Raw genomic sequence first — 19154 nt, 5'->3', positions numbered from 1 at the left:
CTTGAAAAGATTCCACAGTAATTTTACATTTACGGCTACATTAATAATATTTAAATCAAGTACTAGCAGTCAACACTTTTTTTTTTTACTACTTCAGTACAAGAGCTAAGATCCCAAAGATTAGGCAGTAATTATTTACCCTTTTTAAAAAATACTAGAACACCTAACAGACCTACCTTTATGAAACAAATCAGGCAACCTAGAAGCGGATAGATTGGAACCACTATGCACAAAGCATAATGAAGAATAACTGCAACTGTATATCCCATAAAATAAGTTATTTCGGTGACTGCAATGCAAACCAATGCTGTCTAAAGAAAAAAAATGAGAAAACAAGTGAAAAGATGTTTAGCAATTTCAAACAAACTTACTGGGTGCCTCAGCATTAACTATGTCTTTAATCTTCTAATAAAACCTGGAACCCCAGCAGATACTTAGCCAGAAAGTGTCAGAGCGCTGATACCAGTTTTTTGTAGCTGGCATCCTTGTCATGCTAGCTGTTAAATGCAACAAAATATCATCCCTTCATGGAGTGGATGGGGCTGAAGACGAACATACACACTAACAGACGCTGCTAGCTAGCTAAGTTCTGCACTTAGAAAAGACACAGCAACCCTTTCAGTATAACCGTGAAAAGAGTTCATGACTTGCAAATAACGCGCTAGGAAAAGCTGAGACAAAATAATATAAAATGTGACTTACCACAGAATAGATAAATGACCAAAATTCTTTGGTATTTACAATGTTTTTAAAAGTGAAAGAAGTAATATAGGTAAACAGAATAACTGATGGAACATAACCAATAAGGCAAAAAACCTGGAAGACAGAAATGTGTATTTTTATTTAAAAATATGAGTAGCTAACCGTACATATGATGTAAAATACCAGTCACATTAAATCGTTAGGGAATAATTACTCTTCAAGTTTTATTGCTCAGCAAATCGCTCCAAAAAAATGGAAACTGTAGTTCCTTGAGGAGTTTCTCCTAAATCAATAAAGCTCATGTTTTTAACTGCTAACACAATCTTGAATAAGCCATTTAAACTAAATACTATTTGTAGCTCTTTTTTTATGCCAAGTAAAATACTGTCTCTTACCATGTTACTATGAAAAGCAAGCATGGCTGGTTACGGCTTTATCATCTCCATCAACTATTAGCTTCCTTTTACTGTACCGCATTTAACGCACTTTGTAAATTTTTAAGAAAGACATTTATTAAGTTATAAGGTGGAAATTAATCTGTAAGGTCAGGATGGCCTCTGGCAAAGCTCCTAAGCGGACTTTCAGCAACCCCAACCTACCAAGCTCTGTTTTCGCTTTTTTCTAATATGATTCATAGGAAAGGATCTAGTGTCAGTCATTGACATGCGAACATGAATATGAATACAAATCACACTCTTCCTTAGTATTTGAAGCCATACTTTAAATTATGGAATAAAAGAGCTTCTTCTCTGTGAAATTATTTTTGGCCACAGAGACAAAGAAGACATTTAAAGGAAGGACTGTTTAAGTATTCCTGATTACATACAAGTAGGCAGTGTACATGAAAGACCACCTCAGTTTCAAGGAATTATTCCACAATGGTAAAGTTACTGTTTTTAAAAATCACTCAGGGCAATATAAACTGCATTGATGATAGGTATCGTACACAAAAATTAAACAGATGTCGGTTCTGTTTTCTGGAACGTCACCATTACTCAATCAGACAATTATCACATTTATAAAGATCTAGCTTTTTAAAATAACATTTTATTTATAAATAGCATGAATACAACTGATGTTAACTTACCACAGAAAGGAACTTGACAGCATAAAAATATAATCCGTGATGAAATGAAAATAAACTGCCTAACATCAAAGTAAGAACCACCGTGAATAAGGGGACGTCAACAAGAGCCTGTCCAATCCAGTATGCAGAAGGCAGAAGACCCGAAAGTTTAAGTTGAGTGTAAGCTTTGATCTAAAAAAAGAAAAAGGCAAAAACTGATTGTAATTTTAAACATCTTGCAAACGAAAAACTCTAGCAAATGATTGTAGAACTTTTAATTTTACATCAACAAAAAAGGTCACATTCTGTCTACAGGTAATAAAAGCCCTCCTACAGCTAAATATAAATTCTATCTAGCCTGTAATCTGGCTCATTATTTCTGAGGTGTAAACATTTCAACAAAATTTTTCAGCATCAGGATACAGCAGTGCTGCTAAGAAACACAAAACTAAAATAAAGTAAAAGGTGTCATGGGGGTTATAGCTGTGCAAACAGTAAGCGGCCAAAACATAACTGCTTTGGAAATTCTGTGGAAATAGAGAGAAAAACAGGTTTCTCACTTTTAAATATTGACTTTTCATGAAAACACTAATAAATGGCCAAGTACCTGCTGATTTACACAGGGCTTTCAGCTTAAGTACTGGTGATGCATTGGAAAGCCTTTTACACACTCCTGTGTATAAAAAATGTTAGCTGTTTCTTATCACCACAAGGGAATAGCATTTGCAAGTGTACAAACAGTAAACTTAAATGATCATTGTTTTCCTAACCCTCTCGTTATTTAATTTGAAATTTTAAGAATCTTTCATAAATCCAAACACCTAACAATCTTATTCAGTTGATTTTTGTCATCTATGAAATATCTGTTCATAATAATGAAATGTGTTATAAGAAAGAGCTAGCCATAGAGGAGGTAAGAGAAGAGTGGGCTATAAATATTAGTTAAGACAAAGAAGAGAAATGATTTAAAAAATGGACAACTTTCGTGTTCAATGAATTAGAAGAGGGAAAATATAAATTTCAATATAAGTATAAAAACATAGACCACGTCAAACGCGATGATTTTGGATAATCCATGCTTTTGTCATTCACACATTGCTGGTAGGAATGCAAGATGGTTCATCCACCCTGAAAAGCAGCTCAACAATTTCTTATAAAGCTAAACATGCAATCACCATACGACACAGCAAGTATACTCTCGGGCATTTATCCCGGAGAAATGAAAACTTACATTCACACAAAAAGCTAGAGCAAATGTCCATAGGATCTTAATTCATAATAGTTAAAACTGGAAACAATCCAGATCCACACCATGGAATACGACCCAGCACATGACGGGTCCTCAAATAATAAGTGAGAGTTACTACTATTACCGTAACAAATGTATTTATACTCCATTTACTTCTTGAAATAATAATTGCACAGAAGTCTTGCACTCACACAAGGTAGGCTAACTTTTTGTCTAAGATTTCTTATTAGTCAACTGCACCTGTAATTTTTTAACTGAGTCATTACCTTATGATTCTCTGCATTCTCCATGGCAAAGTAAGGTGGCATCGCGGTAACAATAACCCCAAGTAAAGCTGCTTGAAAATACAGCTCGATTTTAAAAACGATGTCTGTAATTCCCTGAAAGACAACCACAGAATAAGAAATAGAACTGGGAATCACTTTATATCATGTTACTACTTTCTAAAAGACTATCAAAACCTCCGAAGAAACATGTTAGGATACCTACCCTAGACAGCAGTCGACATGAAGCAACAGGTGGCAGAGTCAGCAGGCTATAGTACCAGTTTGACATATTAAGTAGCTATAGGATCCTGAGCAAATTACTGTCCTTCCATTTTCTTACGGTAGTACACAGAATAATACAGCACATTAATTAAGGTTCACCATTTAGTTAAAAATTATACTGTCCGTGAAGCACAGTAAACCTGTCTCCCAGTGGTTCTACGCAGGCAACGAACGTGGCTCTCTCAGAATGACCCTGATGCCTTCACCGGTACCTGGACTGGACTACAAGCCAGCTGGGATCTAGGAACCCCCCTTTTCTCCACTGGGAAAAGTCATACCCGAGCTCAGCTTCCTACGGGGCCAGGAGCTTCTTATTCCCAGCAGGGGTGACCGTAACTCCGATAGGCCTGTGGATCCAGGTGCGGACAGCAAACGTTCCCAGACAACCTAGTAAACAGCTGGTGCCCCAAATGCAAACTACCCAGAACCACTCTCCATGCCACGGGATGATGTGGAAAGAGGCTGCATTCTGTCGGCCCCGGCCTCCCAAGTTTCTAGCAATAAAGCCAGTTCCTTAATTCATGCCATATGACGTTGTCGAATTTGTCCCAGACTCTGGTACCTTACAGTGGAAGACCCAGACAGAACCGACAAATGTGTAAGCTGAGTAGCACAAGAAGTGGAGATTAATGAGATGACAGTTGGACTCAATTACACAGAATCTCATCATTGAAGGGGAAAAAATGTGGAACGTGAACAAGATTATATCTGTGAATAGGGAACTTTAAAAAGTCTCACTCTTTCCCTCTGGTTTTAAACAACGGTATGGTTGTATGCCAGTGTTTGATGGAAAATGTTAAGAAGCAAGATCTTTTGTAATAGTTACAGATACACACAAATGTGGTAACATCATAAAGATGTGCACAGGAATTAAACATTTTGAACCGTGGAGGAAAGAAGACTGGGGAGGGACGCACTGGAGGTTTCACCTGTGTCTTTAACGTTTTAATAAATAAGAAAAAACAAGATACTAACATTTGAAATATGTGGGTACTATATACACAGTTGTTTACTTTCTGTAGGATTGAAATATTTCACAACAGCAGCAACAAAAATCACAAGCGATGATCTACAACTCCGATGATGATTTCTATATCACCTATGCAATGCTGACACAATATTTATTTATCACAATAAATATGTATCACAAATATTTATTTCCTGCCCAGAAATCTCTCCAGATTCATACCTTCAAATGCCACCGGGATAACCAATCTCTCCACAGGCTCAAAGCTGAAATCAATATCTCCATTCCACCAAAACGAGGCCAAAATCTCTCTTCTGCCTATATTCTCAAAATTGGTGACTGAAACTACTACTATGTACCGCTTTACCCCCAAAATGTAAGAAATACGATGCCTCACAAAAGCAAGAGTGATAGAGTATGTCACGTCTTTTAACATAGAGTTGCAAAACTCTATGAACATAATAAAAACCACTGAATTGTACATTCTTATGGGTGAATCAGATGGTGTTTGAAGTACATCTCAGTAAAGCTTTTGAAAAACAGTATGGCAACAGAAAGCAGAAAATGCTATTACCGAAAGATATCTGTCCATTTATTTTTCAACATATGAAAAACAATACTAGTATTCAGAGAAAAATGTTGACTGTTTTCCTGGAGACTTAAGTGGCTTTTCGTATCTATAATCCAACAGTCTGTCCTAGAGGAAAAATGACTGGGTGACTTCTCAAGGTTCAATACCCAGCATGTAGATTTCCGATGAACAATATTCATTTTTAATTGTCTAAATTTTTCTTATCTAATATAAAAACTATTCATGCTATACAAAAATATCAGTACCAAGACAGAATCTCCTTGACCATGAAGCGAACTCATGCTACAGACTCCTAAACCCAGGATGTGAACCATCCCCAGCTCAAGTTTTAAGACTAGGAGATGTCACAAGATGAACTTCTACAGATTTCATCGGTTATTATCACTTGGCTCTTACTAGTTATTTTATGCACACACGCACACACGCACACCTATTTTTAAGTTTGCTTACTTGAACGAATGGGGTATTCCAGATCTGGATGCTTTCGGTCACATTTGAATGATAAAGATAGTAGTTGCTAATGATATTCATCAATACAGGTAAAGAATAAACCATAGTACCGTTGAAAACAGCAGTAAAAACATAGTCCTACAATTCAAAAAAATAGAGTTATTATACAGTATACAGAAATATAAATGACTATGTGATGGCTATGTACCAAGCTTTTCTCACCAGCTAAGTTAACTCTCACTAACTGTACTGAAAACGGGTTCAACAAATCATAGAAATAATACTCAATGATAGATAAAAATAACCTGGTTTGGAATCTAGATATTTTGATATTTTAAACAAAAAAATGACATAAAAATAATTAAATTCTTCAGAGCTTTATTTATTGGTCCTCCATCGGGGCATAAAATATATTCTAAGTAAACACAGCCAGCTATTTCCAAAAGTAAATTTTAATTTCCAACTAATAAGGTCAAATCAGCAAACAACTGATTTTAGAGGAAATCGCTTAATCCCACACACGACTCTTACCTTTTCTGACTGCATCACATTTAAAGCTGCGCTGTGCGGAGAGGCAGACACGTAGTCACTGTCATTAAACATTGTCACCATTATGTTCTGGGTGGTGAAAAACCTAAGAAGATCACTGATATCTGAGTCTGGTATTAGAAGATAAGCAAATAACAAAGAATCAGTTTAAATGAGAAACAGACACAGGCTTTTAGTAACATTTAGAGCTCTCTCTCTTTTTTTTTTTTTTTGCGGTACGCGGGCCTCTCACTGTTGCGGCCTCTCCCTTTGTGGAGCACAGGCTCCAGACGCACAGGCTCAGTGGCCATGGCTCACGGGCCCAGCCGTTCCGCCGCACATGGGATCTTCCCGGACCGGGGCACGAACCCGTGTCCCCTGCATCGGCAGGCGGGCTCTCAACCACTGCGCCACCAGGGAAGCCCAGAGCTCTCTTTTTGAAGAAGTATTTTCTCTCCATTAGCTAAGACACGATTAAGAACATTGGCTCTGGGACCAGTCAGCATGAATTCAAATCCAGGTCCAGACACGCAGACCTCAGAACAGAGCCTGACACACAGCTACTGCGCCAATTTCAGCTGCTGCCGCTGCTACTGATATTACTCGCATTCAGAGTGTACCTATAATATGTGAGATCTGGTCAAACAGTAAGAATACAAATCTATCTGGCAATTTTATATAACAAGGTAACGTGCCACGCTCAGAGAGGTGGGAGCCAGGGTGTGGAGTTACGTGGCATCACTCCCTGGAGGATTGCTGCATGATTTGAACAGACAAACAGTATAAATGTCAACTGCGTTACTACTTTAAAATAGTAAAACCCATAACCAAGTCTCCATCTATATTCTCTAAATAGCCTGGAGCTAAGGGGGAGAGTCTGAATCCTGTCTGAGGTCTAAATCTATACCAACATGCCTGATGAGTGGAAACACTTCTCTGTCCATCACAAAAGCCAGGATTCAAGGACGGACAAGTGTGGCTTGGAGAGAAATCAAAACCAAATAAAGGAAAACACTAGCAGTAACTGAGCAGCACGGCCGGTGGCTCAGACTCAGCAACAAACCTGAGTGTCAGAAAGAAGGGTGCTTCTAGTGATAGGACATCTACTCCCAACCTAGTGCCTTAACTGATCTCTCATTTCCAGATGCCAGAGAGGCTCTGTCCTCTCGAGAAGAGGGCTCTATTATAACTGAAGGAACTGTATCACCTGTGATAACAGAAAGCTTTGCCAGGAGGATAAGAGACCACCCAATACATACACACAGAGACCACTGAACACTAAAGGAAATGTGCCTTTAGGACCAACAACAAGGTCTAGGAAAATGTGAGATAGACAGATAGAAAGACAGACGGATGTAAGCAACTCTAGAAATACTTAAAATTAACAGATGGGACAAAACTTTGAAAATACTATAATTTCTGCAGATCAGTGAGAGTGAACACCAAGCAGAAATACTTGAGATAATGTACAATTCCCCAAACACACAGAAAAGGTCACAATATCAGAGTGTAAGGCTCCATGTAGTACTATCTTTCAGCAATGTGAAATGTACATTAAAACCAAAATAAGAATTCTAATGGGAGCAATAAATTGAGAAACATAACGTTTTCTATTCAAGAGTGTTTTCTATCACTAAATACCTTCTTCCTCCAAAAGAATAAAAACAGAGAGCTAGAATTGAAGAGCGATGATTGTAACGGCCCTCTGTAACTGTCCCTAACTATCACTATTATTTTAACACCAGGCAAAGCTTTTCAGTTAATAGTGAATCAAAAAGGAAAGATACTAGAATACAGGTGAAGTGTTGGGAAATGTTAAACTCCAAAGAATTTGTGCGTGTAGAAAGGGTGTACGAAATGCAACTTTCCAACATAGTTCAGCAGGATAAGCAAAGGAAGCTGCGTCTGCTTTACTGTAAACTACAGAGCAGCTCACTTTCCTCTTCAAGAACCTCGGGACTATAAACTATCCACACAGATGGGAGATGGTGTAGAAACATCTAATTCACGTCAAATTCTGAATTAGGTTTTAATATTTTGAAAATCGAAGTCCTATATCAGGTTTTTAAAAATTTATTCTGAGGTTTGCGCAAAGCCGTATGTTTTAAAATTTCTTTCATATTTGATTTAATTATGTAATAAAAAGCATCAATAGCAAGTCCAAAAATATCCATTACAGATTTAATGTATTTGATCATAGAGATTTCTAAGACAATTGTCCTTAGTTCTAGTTTTTCAGATAGTCCTTAAAAATTGTTTAAACACTTCTATTTAGATATCTAACTGCATAAATATTACATGCCGTAACTCTTTCTAAAGAGGGTTTTTCAACTTCTGAAGTTTATTTTGCGCATCATAAACTTTGAGATGAAACACGCTGCTCTGAGAATAATGTCGCTACTCTTAAAAATGGAAATTTTATGATTATATACAGTATAAATCAGAATATTTTAAAAACTGTCATCTACACTTAAACCAAAATTTCATTTCTGTAATACATTACTCAGCATCAGTGAGGAGTTTTACTTAATTTAGGTTCATGCACACAGACCACGCCTTTAACATATATATATTTCTAAAATCCAAATCTCTGGCCTGTATCTACCTCTCACCCCAGGCCCCACCAACACACATTCACAAATCTGCACATACTCTCACCGGTAGAATTTTGAAGAAGCAGACTTGTTCTGTATTTATGAGGCTTATCTCCAGGCTTTAGGAAGTATAAGTCTGGAACAAGTTTGATAGGAACAACAGCATTTTTAAAAGAGTGATGCACCAGAAACATAAAAATCTGAACTGCGAAAAAAATTAAAAGCAGAAGCAACCTGAAAGGAAAAAAAATACACAGTTCAAGGCACATTAATACATAAATCTACAAAACAATCTTCCTTCACATGACAGTTAAAAGGTACTCATTTAAAAAAGAAAAAAAAAAAGAAAGAAAAGAAAAGGAAAAAAAAAAACTTGAAAAATTCCCACTTGGGAGTAGAAATTCGACTCTCCAAAATGGTCTCATGACAATATTGGAAAGAAAGCCAATATTCAATAATAAAATTAAAAGTTATAAAAGTATATTTTAGATCAGAGCCACCCTGAAATTTTTATAGGGCATGTAAACCTGTAGTTATAACTTAAAAAAAAATACACATTATGTCACATTTATCCCTCTATTCTCCTGAAGGAACTATTTCCTGCCCTACCTCTATCCTATGTACTCTCCAAATATTTTAGAAAATATATGATACAAAAATATTTTAGATACAGTGAAGAAAATAAAAATAGAGTGAAAACTTCAGATGACTGGTATCTCTGAAATGTCACCCTAACCACGTCAATTCCCATCTCTCCTCTACCGTGAGTTATAAGGACCATAATGTGCACCTGGCCCAGCACACAATTCCACTACAACCGCTCAAAATGCTCTTCCACCTGAGAGACAGGTAACTTTTTGTGTGTGTGTGCGGTACGCGGGCCTCTCGCTGCCGTGGCCTCTCCCGTTGCGGAGCGCAGGCTCCGGACGCGCAGGCTCAGCGGCCATGGCTCACGGGCCCAGCCGCTCCGCGGCATGTGGGATCTTCCCGCACCGGGGCACGAACCCGCGTCCCCCGCATCGGCAGGCGGACTCCCAACCACTGCGCCATCGGGGAAACCCCGAGACAGGTAACTTTTCATCTCAGCCTGCAAAAAATCTCTACAGTGTGTGTGACAGGTGTCACAACAGTGGGTAGAGAGAGCTTAGGTTATCACACATCAGCATTTTATAATTTTCAGAAACCCTATAATTTTAAGTCATTCTTAAATTGTTTTAAGTAGACCTATATCAGCACTGCCAGAAGCATACTGCGTTGAACTCTAGTTCCATAATAAGTTAGTGGGTGTTTTAGGTTAAAAACAAAATTCATGATTAAAAAATATTTGGAAACTCCAAGTTAAACAAAGTTGAAATAATTTCTTTAGCATAGAACGGCTCATGTGTTTTTATATGCTAATGGACAAATCTTTAAGAGAGGAAATGTAAGTTATAATATTTTCTACATGCACGGTCAATACAGATTTGACCATGGAACACTTCTTGTAGCAGGCTGAATGTCTGTCACCCTCCTCCCAAATTTATACACAGAAGCCCTACGCCCCAAAGCGATGGCATCTGAAGATGAGTCCTCCGGGAGGTCATCAGGGTCAGATGGGGTCACGAGGGCATGGCCTCATGACGGGATTGGTGCCCTGAGAAGAAGAGGCACCAGAGAGCTTGCTCTCTGGTGGCTCTTTCTCTGTGTGCACACACAGCGAGGGGGCGGGGGGGAGGGTGCCCAGCTGCAAGCCAGGAAAGTCCTCAACAGGACCCGACCATGTGGACCCTGACCTCACTCCCAGTCTCGGGAACTGTGGGAAAATAAACTTCTGCTGCTCAAGCCAGAAGATAAACTTCTGCTGCTGTTATGGCAGCCGGAGCCGAGATTCTTTTATTGCTTTTCAGGGAGTATTTTATGAGAGTAGTATTCAATTAAATAAACGGACACATGCTGATTTAAACAAAGGTTTTTCTCTCACTAATGCTGACACAGGAATAAATCAGATACGTGATTGACATTTCTTTGATATTGAATAAGTCTGGGCAAAAAGCAAATGAATTCAGCATATTTCAAACATATAACAAAACTCTTATTCTTTATATATATATATATATATATATATATATATATATATATTTATTTTTTTTTTTTTTTTTGGAACGCGGGCCTCTCACTGTTGTGGCCTCTCCCGCCGCGGAGCACAGGCTCCGGACGCGCAGGCCCAGCGGCCATGGCTCACAGGCCCAGCCGCTCCGCAGCATGTGGGATCTTCCCAGACCGGGGCACAAACCCGTGTCCCCTGCATCGGCAGGCGGACTCTCAACCACTGCGCCACCAGGGAAGCCCCTCTTATTCTTGATTATTAAGTTTTATTTCTACCGCCATTCTGGATCTAACAAGACAGCGTGGTGTATAAAAGTACTTAACGTTACTTCTAAATAATTCAGCGTCTAGCAGCCCATGGGAACCTAACTGACAGAGACACGGCTAAGTGGAAAAGATGTCATTTTGATCCCAGTTCTACCCGCTATAAGCCCTTCTTTATATTTCCGTTTCTTCACCTTGATAAATAAGGATAAAACTTATTCTTCCTGCTGTTTACCAAAAAATGGTCATAAATGTTAGTAATAGAGGCAAAACAATTGTGAAAAATGTAAATGCAAAATAAAATTTAAATGCAATGACAGTAATTCAAAAATTACACAATTAGAGAAAATTATTTGTCACTCCCTCATTTTATAGATGAGACCAAAAAAATGCTAGTTTTAAAAAAGAGTTAAGGCTCTAATGATATCCAATGAAATCACCAGAGGTATAATTTTTTTCTCTGACATTGTGAAATTGCCATTTTAATCTCTCAAAACTACACAGATTATTTACATATGTCTACATTTTAAAGACTAAGATGGTAAATCTAGTTTGTATCCTTAAGAAAACAACTCGTCAGACGGAAGAGCGGTTATACTTACACTGATCTCACTGATTTGCTCTCACGTTTCAAGGTAAGGAAGTGAAACTTTGCAATTTTAAACACCTGCTGTTTCCAAACACTCATGGTGCTCACCAGAGAAGCCTTGGTTTCAGAAAGAATAAGCAAGCTCTGCTCCATTTCATCAAAGGGTTTTGAATGCACTTCTTCCTCTGGTGGCCGCTGAGTAAATACACTATAATCTATTTGCCAAAACAAAACGATAGAAACTTACGTTATCTTCCTTAAAAAGATGAAAACCTTTCTGAAGCATGTAAATTTCAAAGCAGCACACACCTGGCAGTGATACAGGACAAAGGGGACAGTCATATACTTTGGCAATGTTATCGAAACTGAACGTGTGCACAGTTTATGACCCAGGACATTCTCTCTCAGGTATAAATCCAACAGAATTATGTACAGAGGCTCACTGAAACACATGCACAAGAATATCCTTAGCTAGTACCCTGTGCAATAGCCACATGCTGGAAAGAACCCAAATCTCTATCAACAGGTGAAAGAATAAGTCATGAAATATTCCTGTAATAGAATAGTGTAAAACAATGAACGTGAACAAACTATTGTATAACCATAGTAGCTTGATCTTACAAACATTACATTAAGTCAAAGAAACCAGAATAAATATAAGCAAAAGAGACATGCTATATGATTGATTCCATTAGACCAAAACCTGACAAAACTACTGGATGGGGATAGAAATCAAGATACGTTATTTTCACAACAGTGATTTGACTTAAAAGAGATGAAAAATAATAAAAAGAGACGAAAACTTGTTTCGGTATGAAGAAGGACTTAGGCTAAGTTTAAGAAATGAGTAAACATTAAAAATTTTAAGAGTGGAGCAGAATAATGTATAAAATAATATTTAGGTACAACCTGGCTGTCTTGGCATCTTACCAACTCAACAGTCTGAACGGATGACTCAGTAGATGGACAAGTCCAGTCCCTGTCTTCCCCTGACACAGCGACTAATCAAACTAAAAGCAGGTCCTGAAATACTGCATATCACAATCATAGTACTCAGTGAGCTCCAACTAGCCTTCTACAGAATTTGATATATACTAATCTTTAAAAAATAAAACAATTAAAATCGACCAAACTGAAAGCAAGCTGATGTTAGAGGTAAATTTATTTTGCATAATGGGCTTAAAGGTACTATAGAGAAAAGTGAATAATACCTGAACAGAGCTCACCCTTCTCATTTTCATTCCCACTTCCCAGATGTTTCTAGAAACTACTTCATATGCCTCAAAGTAGTGAGCAACACACACACAAGCACCTTCTCCATCTAGCTCTCTCCGCCATCCTCAGTATTACGGACATATGCACTGTTAACGCATTCTACATCCTGACCTCTAGCTCCCTTCATTCCTTCCATTCCCATACCTTTCTACTCAGTTTCATCAAACTGACGGATGCCCAAATTTAAGATCTTGCTATCGCTCCAACTGATCCAACATTTTCACATGAACTTTCCTTCTCTAGCTGCAATCCGCCCCTACGTCCTCATCGTAAGCTCACCTTTCTTCCTCCACGTTTGAGAGAAACATCCTTTTTCCTTCACTCTCAGGACCCAGCACCACACCAGTCTCGCTACCCTTCAACCCATTCTCAGCTTAAACCTCACGGATCTCGACCGCACCACTGAAATCACTCGCGTCAAGGTCACGACCAGCTCCCACCCTTCCACATTCCCCGTCTTCTAAGCTACCAAACCCCCCTTTTGTGCCGCCATCTTCCTCTTCACAGCAGTCAGCAGAGAACTGCCCACTTGCTCTTGCCTCAAACACCATGCTGCCCCAGCTCCTGCATCTTCTTTCCTGAAGACAGAAAGGGTGCTACTGGTGCCTTCCTGGTCAGCCCTCCCTGGCCCTTCACTGCTCACCCTCGGGGCTTCCGTCCACTGCGTCCGTGCTCGCCACCGAAGCACCTCATCCAGTCCCACAGGGCCATCGGTACACAGGCGGATCCAGCGTTTGTATCTTGAGCCCAACGCCCTCCTTTAGCTCCAAGTGTGTGAATCAAACAGCCCACAGGCATCATCTCCACTGGGATGTCTACTAAACCTCTCAACAGTATAACCAAAATTCACACCTGGAGTCCTTCTTTCCACAAACCTGCTGCTCCCCGTTTCTCAGGAAAGGGCAATTCCATTTCCAGTTCTCAAGCCAAAATCTTAGACACTGTTCTTGACCTCCCGTTCCTCAACCCCTAGCGCTAAGCCATCATCTGCAAGTCACCAGCAGCGCCTCTGGGAGAAGCCCGTGCTGTGCATGTTTCCCTATTGTCACAACCATCCTAGTTCAAACTAAGACGAACTGCAATAGCTTCCTAGCTGCTCTTCTGCTTCCACACTTCCCTTAAGTCCACTCATCATTCAACAACTGGAACGCAGTTTTTAAAAATGCAAATCAGATCACGCTACCCCTTTGCTTTCAAACTGTCTGGTAGCTTCATGTCACACTAAGAAAACAAACAAAATGTTTTTCCAGACTAAACATGTTCAAAGACTAAATATGATGTGGCCCCTGGCCTCCAGCTCTGAGCCCACTACATGCTACCCTCTCCTTGGCTCTCCACGGCGGCCTTTCTTCGTCATCAGAAACATCCAACCCATCCCTCAACCAACACCTGTGCAGTAGCGAGTCCCTTCACCTGGAAGGCTCTGCGATGAAATCTCACTTTTCCTGCCGTTCAGGCCTCACTTTAAATATCACCCCAACCCAGTCCCCCCTGAGATGCCATCTAAGCTATCTGCCTCCTGAGACCGCCCCACTAATCCCTTCATGACTCCTATCACTCTCTGTAAATATCTATTTACCTGTTTATTTCTACCCTTTCTTCACCGAAATACAAATTCCACGTGCTTCTACAATTATTTGTCTTGATCACTATCTGTCTGGCTCATTGCCTAAAATGTGCCGTTAGCTTTGTTTTTACCTGCTTGGTCAATTTCCGCTTCAACTTCTAGCTTTAAGAATACATCTTCCAAAGTCGTCATGGAAACACCATAAGAAATAACACCCAAATCTGAATGAGTGTCTAGAGCAGCAAATAAACCTAAAGGAGAAAAATGAAAGAGCGTTGTGTCATTAAGCACACTACCATGAGTTCTTCTAAAATGTCGTTTTAAAATAGCACATGACTGAATTTACTGGGCCGGCACAGTGTTCTCAAACTGTTTGGTCTCAGGACCCCGTCAACATTCTTAGAAATTGCTAAGGACCCCAAGGAATGTTTGTTTAGGGAGATATATATCTATTAGACATGCATCATAATATAAATTAAAACTAAGAAATATTTTATAGACAGAGTGATGGGCAGAGTACATTACGTTGACACATGTACTTCAATTCAGTTAATTAATGATTCCTTATTCTCAAAAGGAAACCATAGAAAACCACATAGAAAATTTCTATCTAATTATAGGAATGCTATGGGAATTCTGCATAACGTATCTTCAACAGTAAGAAGTATCCTTTTGTTTATTAAGTCATCTGTCAACAGATAAAGGACACTGAGTTTGAGTTCCTCATCAAAAAGCAGAAAACTAAATGTCACAAATAAAATAATTCAAGGGTTTACCATATAATAATGTAATTCATTATGAAATCATGAAACTGGAAAAGAGCTTAGGACTTATACAAACAACTGTGTGTGTGTGTGTGTGTGTGTATACACATTTGTGTGTGTACGTATGTATATATTTGTGTATATGTATATTTATATTCTTATTCCCAGAACAAAAAAAGGGAACAATTTCTTTCTTTCTTGACAATAAAACAATTATTTACGTAAGTTAACACACTAGTTGGAGTTTCTTGCATGCCGTTTATAAAAAAAAGAAATGTTAGCTTACAGCATTTCTGATTTTCAAAAGCAAAATAAAGCAGAAACGGAATATTAACTCTGGCGACCTGCGAGAGCGTAAATATTATATAGAAAAATAAACCAAGTAAATTAAGAAAACTCATCCCCAATGCAAGAACCTGGTTCAGCAGTCAAGAAACTGAAAGTAAGGAATACCCGAAAATTTGTCCATGTCCTTGAAAGGCAAGCTATACACAAGCTGCTGGTCACTCTGTTGTAATAAAGTAGCTGCAGGTATATGTTGTTTAACCAGAGAAGAAAGAGATTCCGTGGCACAGCATCTGTCAATATACATGCTAGAGAAAACCAAAAACCATAATTTTCTATGATTACTCAGTCAACAGCCAGAAGTAAATTCTGAATGCTTTAAGTTAAAGTTAGTGCCATACAAAAATGGCCAAAGCACATCATGGCAAAGCTTAAACACAGTAACAATAGCTCAAGAATATAATAAGGAACAAGGCAGTAAAGAATGAATGATACCTCAGGCGGTAGCCAATCCCCCATTTACTTTTGAGAAAAATTGAAGAACCAACACATTTTAACATTCCTTGTGATATGACAGCTTTCCGATCTGCAAAAAGAGATTTGCGTTTCAATTTCAGAGTTAGTAACAGCATTAATAATTGGCATTTATATTTTCTGGATTAACCTATGAGACACCAGTGTATGAGCTCATTAAATTATCACAACAGCCTTATGAGGAAGGTATAGATTATCATCACCTGCTTTTTCGATGAGACCAGGAAGGCAATAAGAACATGTACAGTTTGCCCACGTTTCAAGTGGCTATTAAGTGACAAAGCCAGGGGTTCCACCCAGGCAGTGTAAGTCTACAGTCTACTTTCCTAACATGCTCCAAATGTCTCGAACTCTTCCCATAAGGTTACTAACAGAAGTGCTTTCACAACTTCCTTGATAGCCAAATGTACAAACGACAAGAAAGCAACAGAAACAAAGAACGCACAGCTTCTTTATTTATTCCTCAGAATTTAGCATTTCTATGTCTAATCTCCCATTTGGCCCCATGACCTTAACCTTTAAAAATAAAGTAAAAATCTCACCAGCAAGAATGTCAGCTTCATCCATGAAATGAGTACTAAACACTGTCACCCGATTAGCTTTTCTGTATTTAAGAAGATTCCAAACAATATGACGCGAACAAGGGTCCATTCCAGCTGTCGGTTCATCCAGCAACAGTACCTGTGTGCAAACGGGTGGGCAAGGCAGGGAATCCTCAGGAAAACTAAAATATATAAAATTCATGCAGACCCTGCAAACCTTCCCCACTTAAAGTTACTCTATCCAATCAGAAATGTATTAGGTCTGAGTTTTCCACTCATATATGAGTTAGCATAAATTTAAAAAACTATCAGTTTGGCATATGAATACCTTCTTTGGTTTAATTTTAAAGTACAAATGTCTGTAATGTATAAGACATAAGTATAATAACAATCAGACAGACAAACTAAAAAACAAAACACCGAGTATTTCGCTTTTACCTGAACAATTAAATTTTGTAGATGTAACAACTGCTCGTTAGAGAATTATGCTCTGTATTAGTTCAGGGAAAGAAAGTTATTTTAAGACTATTTTTAATTTTGAAAATATGGTGGTGGGGATTGGGAGGAAGATAAATTGACACAAAGCCTGAACCACAGTCCTCCCCAAGCTACAGCAGCAGGGCATGTGGCAGGATGGTGGGCACCCAGGGGGCTCCCGGCCACAGGTGTGCACCTGGCAGCTTTCTAACACTGTGCAAAGCAGTGACCAGCTGGTTCTCTGCTTCTGCCAGACAGAGAAGAGCACAAAACAGACCAAAAAATCAAATCAACAGAACAGTGAAAAACGGAACTGTTTGTTTGATTTTGTTCTTACTTTTAAATTTTTATTATAACCATTACAAATGTATAGAAAACTGAAGAGAATAATAAACATAACAATACTTTTATAGCCACCACTGAACTTTAACAAATGTTATTTTACTTCAGATCTTCTCTCAGAGAAATAAAACTCTGCAGGTATAAAGAAAGTCAGTCCTATCCATTCCCCTTCCGAGAGATGGCCACTAAATTAAAGATGCTGCATATCTTTCTGACTTCAGTTTTAAAATCTTATTACTATAATTACATCCATAATAACATATAGTATTTTATGTATGTTTAAAATTTATACAATGTGTGTATGTGTATCTTTCTACAACCACTTTTTAATTCAACATAATTTAAAATTATCTCATCAATGACACTATATCTGCTTACCTTTGGATCCCCAAGAACAGCGATTCCTACAGACAGTTTTCTTTTCTGGCCACCACTTAACCTTCTGGCCTGATTATCTTTGATAGCCTGCATGTCTAAATCCAGTAAAACCTTCTGCACCTATGAAAGTAAAGTGTCAATAAACGTTTCTAAAATCACATCATTTACATAATTATCAATATGAGTTTTTAAGTGTTCTAATTTTAATGTCAACTTTTAAAATGTTCTTTTAGTCCAGAACTAAATTTTGACATATATCCATGCATAATTTTGAAATAATAGCTAAAAGGATTCCTGATGGGAAGGTCTGCTGTACTTTTGTGACCCCTGGGTGGTGGGAGGGGATCAGTGCAAAGACTCCGTGTGTGTCTGTGTGGCAGGGGAAGGGGGTGGAGGCGAAAAGAAAAGAAAAGAAACGTCTATATTGAGTGACTAGAATCCTCCAGATGAAACAAGGACTATTTTCTATGTGCTAAAACTTTTGCTCCAAGTTCTAATTCTTTATAATGACTTTCTGTTTACTGGCTCAGAACAGGTTTTATATTTAGATTTTCAAGCATATTTTTATTACAGAAGTTATTGCACAAGGTTACTAATTTACAGCAAATAAAAGTAAAGATTTCTATATAAATAACATACTTCTTGTATTATATTATTGGCTGGTACTCCTTTGATTGAAGCCAAAATGGATAAATTTTCTTCTACTGTCAAAACATCAAAGTGTATATCTAACTGTGGACAAATGCCAATCATTTTTCTTGCTTCAAACATTTCATCTATTTCTGAGACTCTGTGTCCATATACAGATGCAGACCCTAAAAGCAAAATATATGTATTTACATTAAATATATTAAGAATCAAAAAGTATATATGTTTTAGTATATACTAATAATTTAGTTATTTGTATGTAATAGACATAAAATAAGAGTCAATATAAATTTGGAGGACACAACGCACCCTCATTTCCATACTGGTGGAAATCACCATCATACTGGTGATTTGCTGCCACGTATATTCCAATCTCATTTTCCTTCATTTTCAGGGCATATTACAGAGTGGAAAGAGCAAAGAACCATAAGTTTAATACTAAACAAAATTATCTATCGGTGCATTAACTAATATTCCAGGAACAATTTTCCCTCATTTCCAGGCATTATGCAACAGTAAAGAGAACAAAGAACTTAAAATTTACCCCAACCAGCTGTGTGGCCTTGAGAAAATCACTTAATCTAAATCCAAGCTTTTTTCTTCTATAAACTGAACACTAACATATCCCCCTTTACTGAAGAACTATTAAACCAGTGTGCTAACCTATGGAGAATTGTAACAGAAATAATAAATCCTTATATGATGAAA

At 38.1% G+C, this 19154-nt stretch overlaps 1 protein-coding gene across 1 annotated transcript in view; it reads right to left on the bottom strand.

Annotated features, from left to right (window-relative positions):
* Positions 1 to 19154, bottom strand: part of ABCA5 (ATP binding cassette subfamily A member 5) — a 62486-nt gene that overhangs the window by 15660 nt on the left and 27672 nt on the right. Inside the window, exons 13-26 of the mRNA XM_060133519.1 lie at positions 18438 to 18613; positions 17799 to 17918; positions 16602 to 16740; positions 16021 to 16111; positions 15694 to 15833; positions 14608 to 14727; positions 11648 to 11849; positions 8761 to 8930; positions 6106 to 6233; positions 5575 to 5712; positions 3284 to 3397; positions 1790 to 1960; positions 703 to 816; positions 177 to 311 (exon numbers count right to left, since the gene is read on the bottom strand). Of these exons, the coding sequence (XP_059989502.1) occupies positions 177 to 311; positions 703 to 816; positions 1790 to 1960; positions 3284 to 3397; positions 5575 to 5712; positions 6106 to 6233; positions 8761 to 8930; positions 11648 to 11849; positions 14608 to 14727; positions 15694 to 15833; positions 16021 to 16111; positions 16602 to 16740; positions 17799 to 17918; positions 18438 to 18613 (1958 nt within the window). The remainder of the gene's footprint in view (positions 1 to 176; positions 312 to 702; positions 817 to 1789; positions 1961 to 3283; positions 3398 to 5574; positions 5713 to 6105; positions 6234 to 8760; positions 8931 to 11647; positions 11850 to 14607; positions 14728 to 15693; positions 15834 to 16020; positions 16112 to 16601; positions 16741 to 17798; positions 17919 to 18437; positions 18614 to 19154) is intronic.

This window comes from Lagenorhynchus albirostris, chromosome 20 (genome assembly GCF_949774975.1).
Source record: "Lagenorhynchus albirostris chromosome 20, mLagAlb1.1, whole genome shotgun sequence".
Lineage (NCBI taxonomy): Eukaryota > Metazoa > Chordata > Mammalia > Artiodactyla > Delphinidae > Lagenorhynchus > Lagenorhynchus albirostris.
Note: the sequence above shows the minus strand (reverse complement) of the source record. Positions and strands in the feature narration are given on the sequence as shown.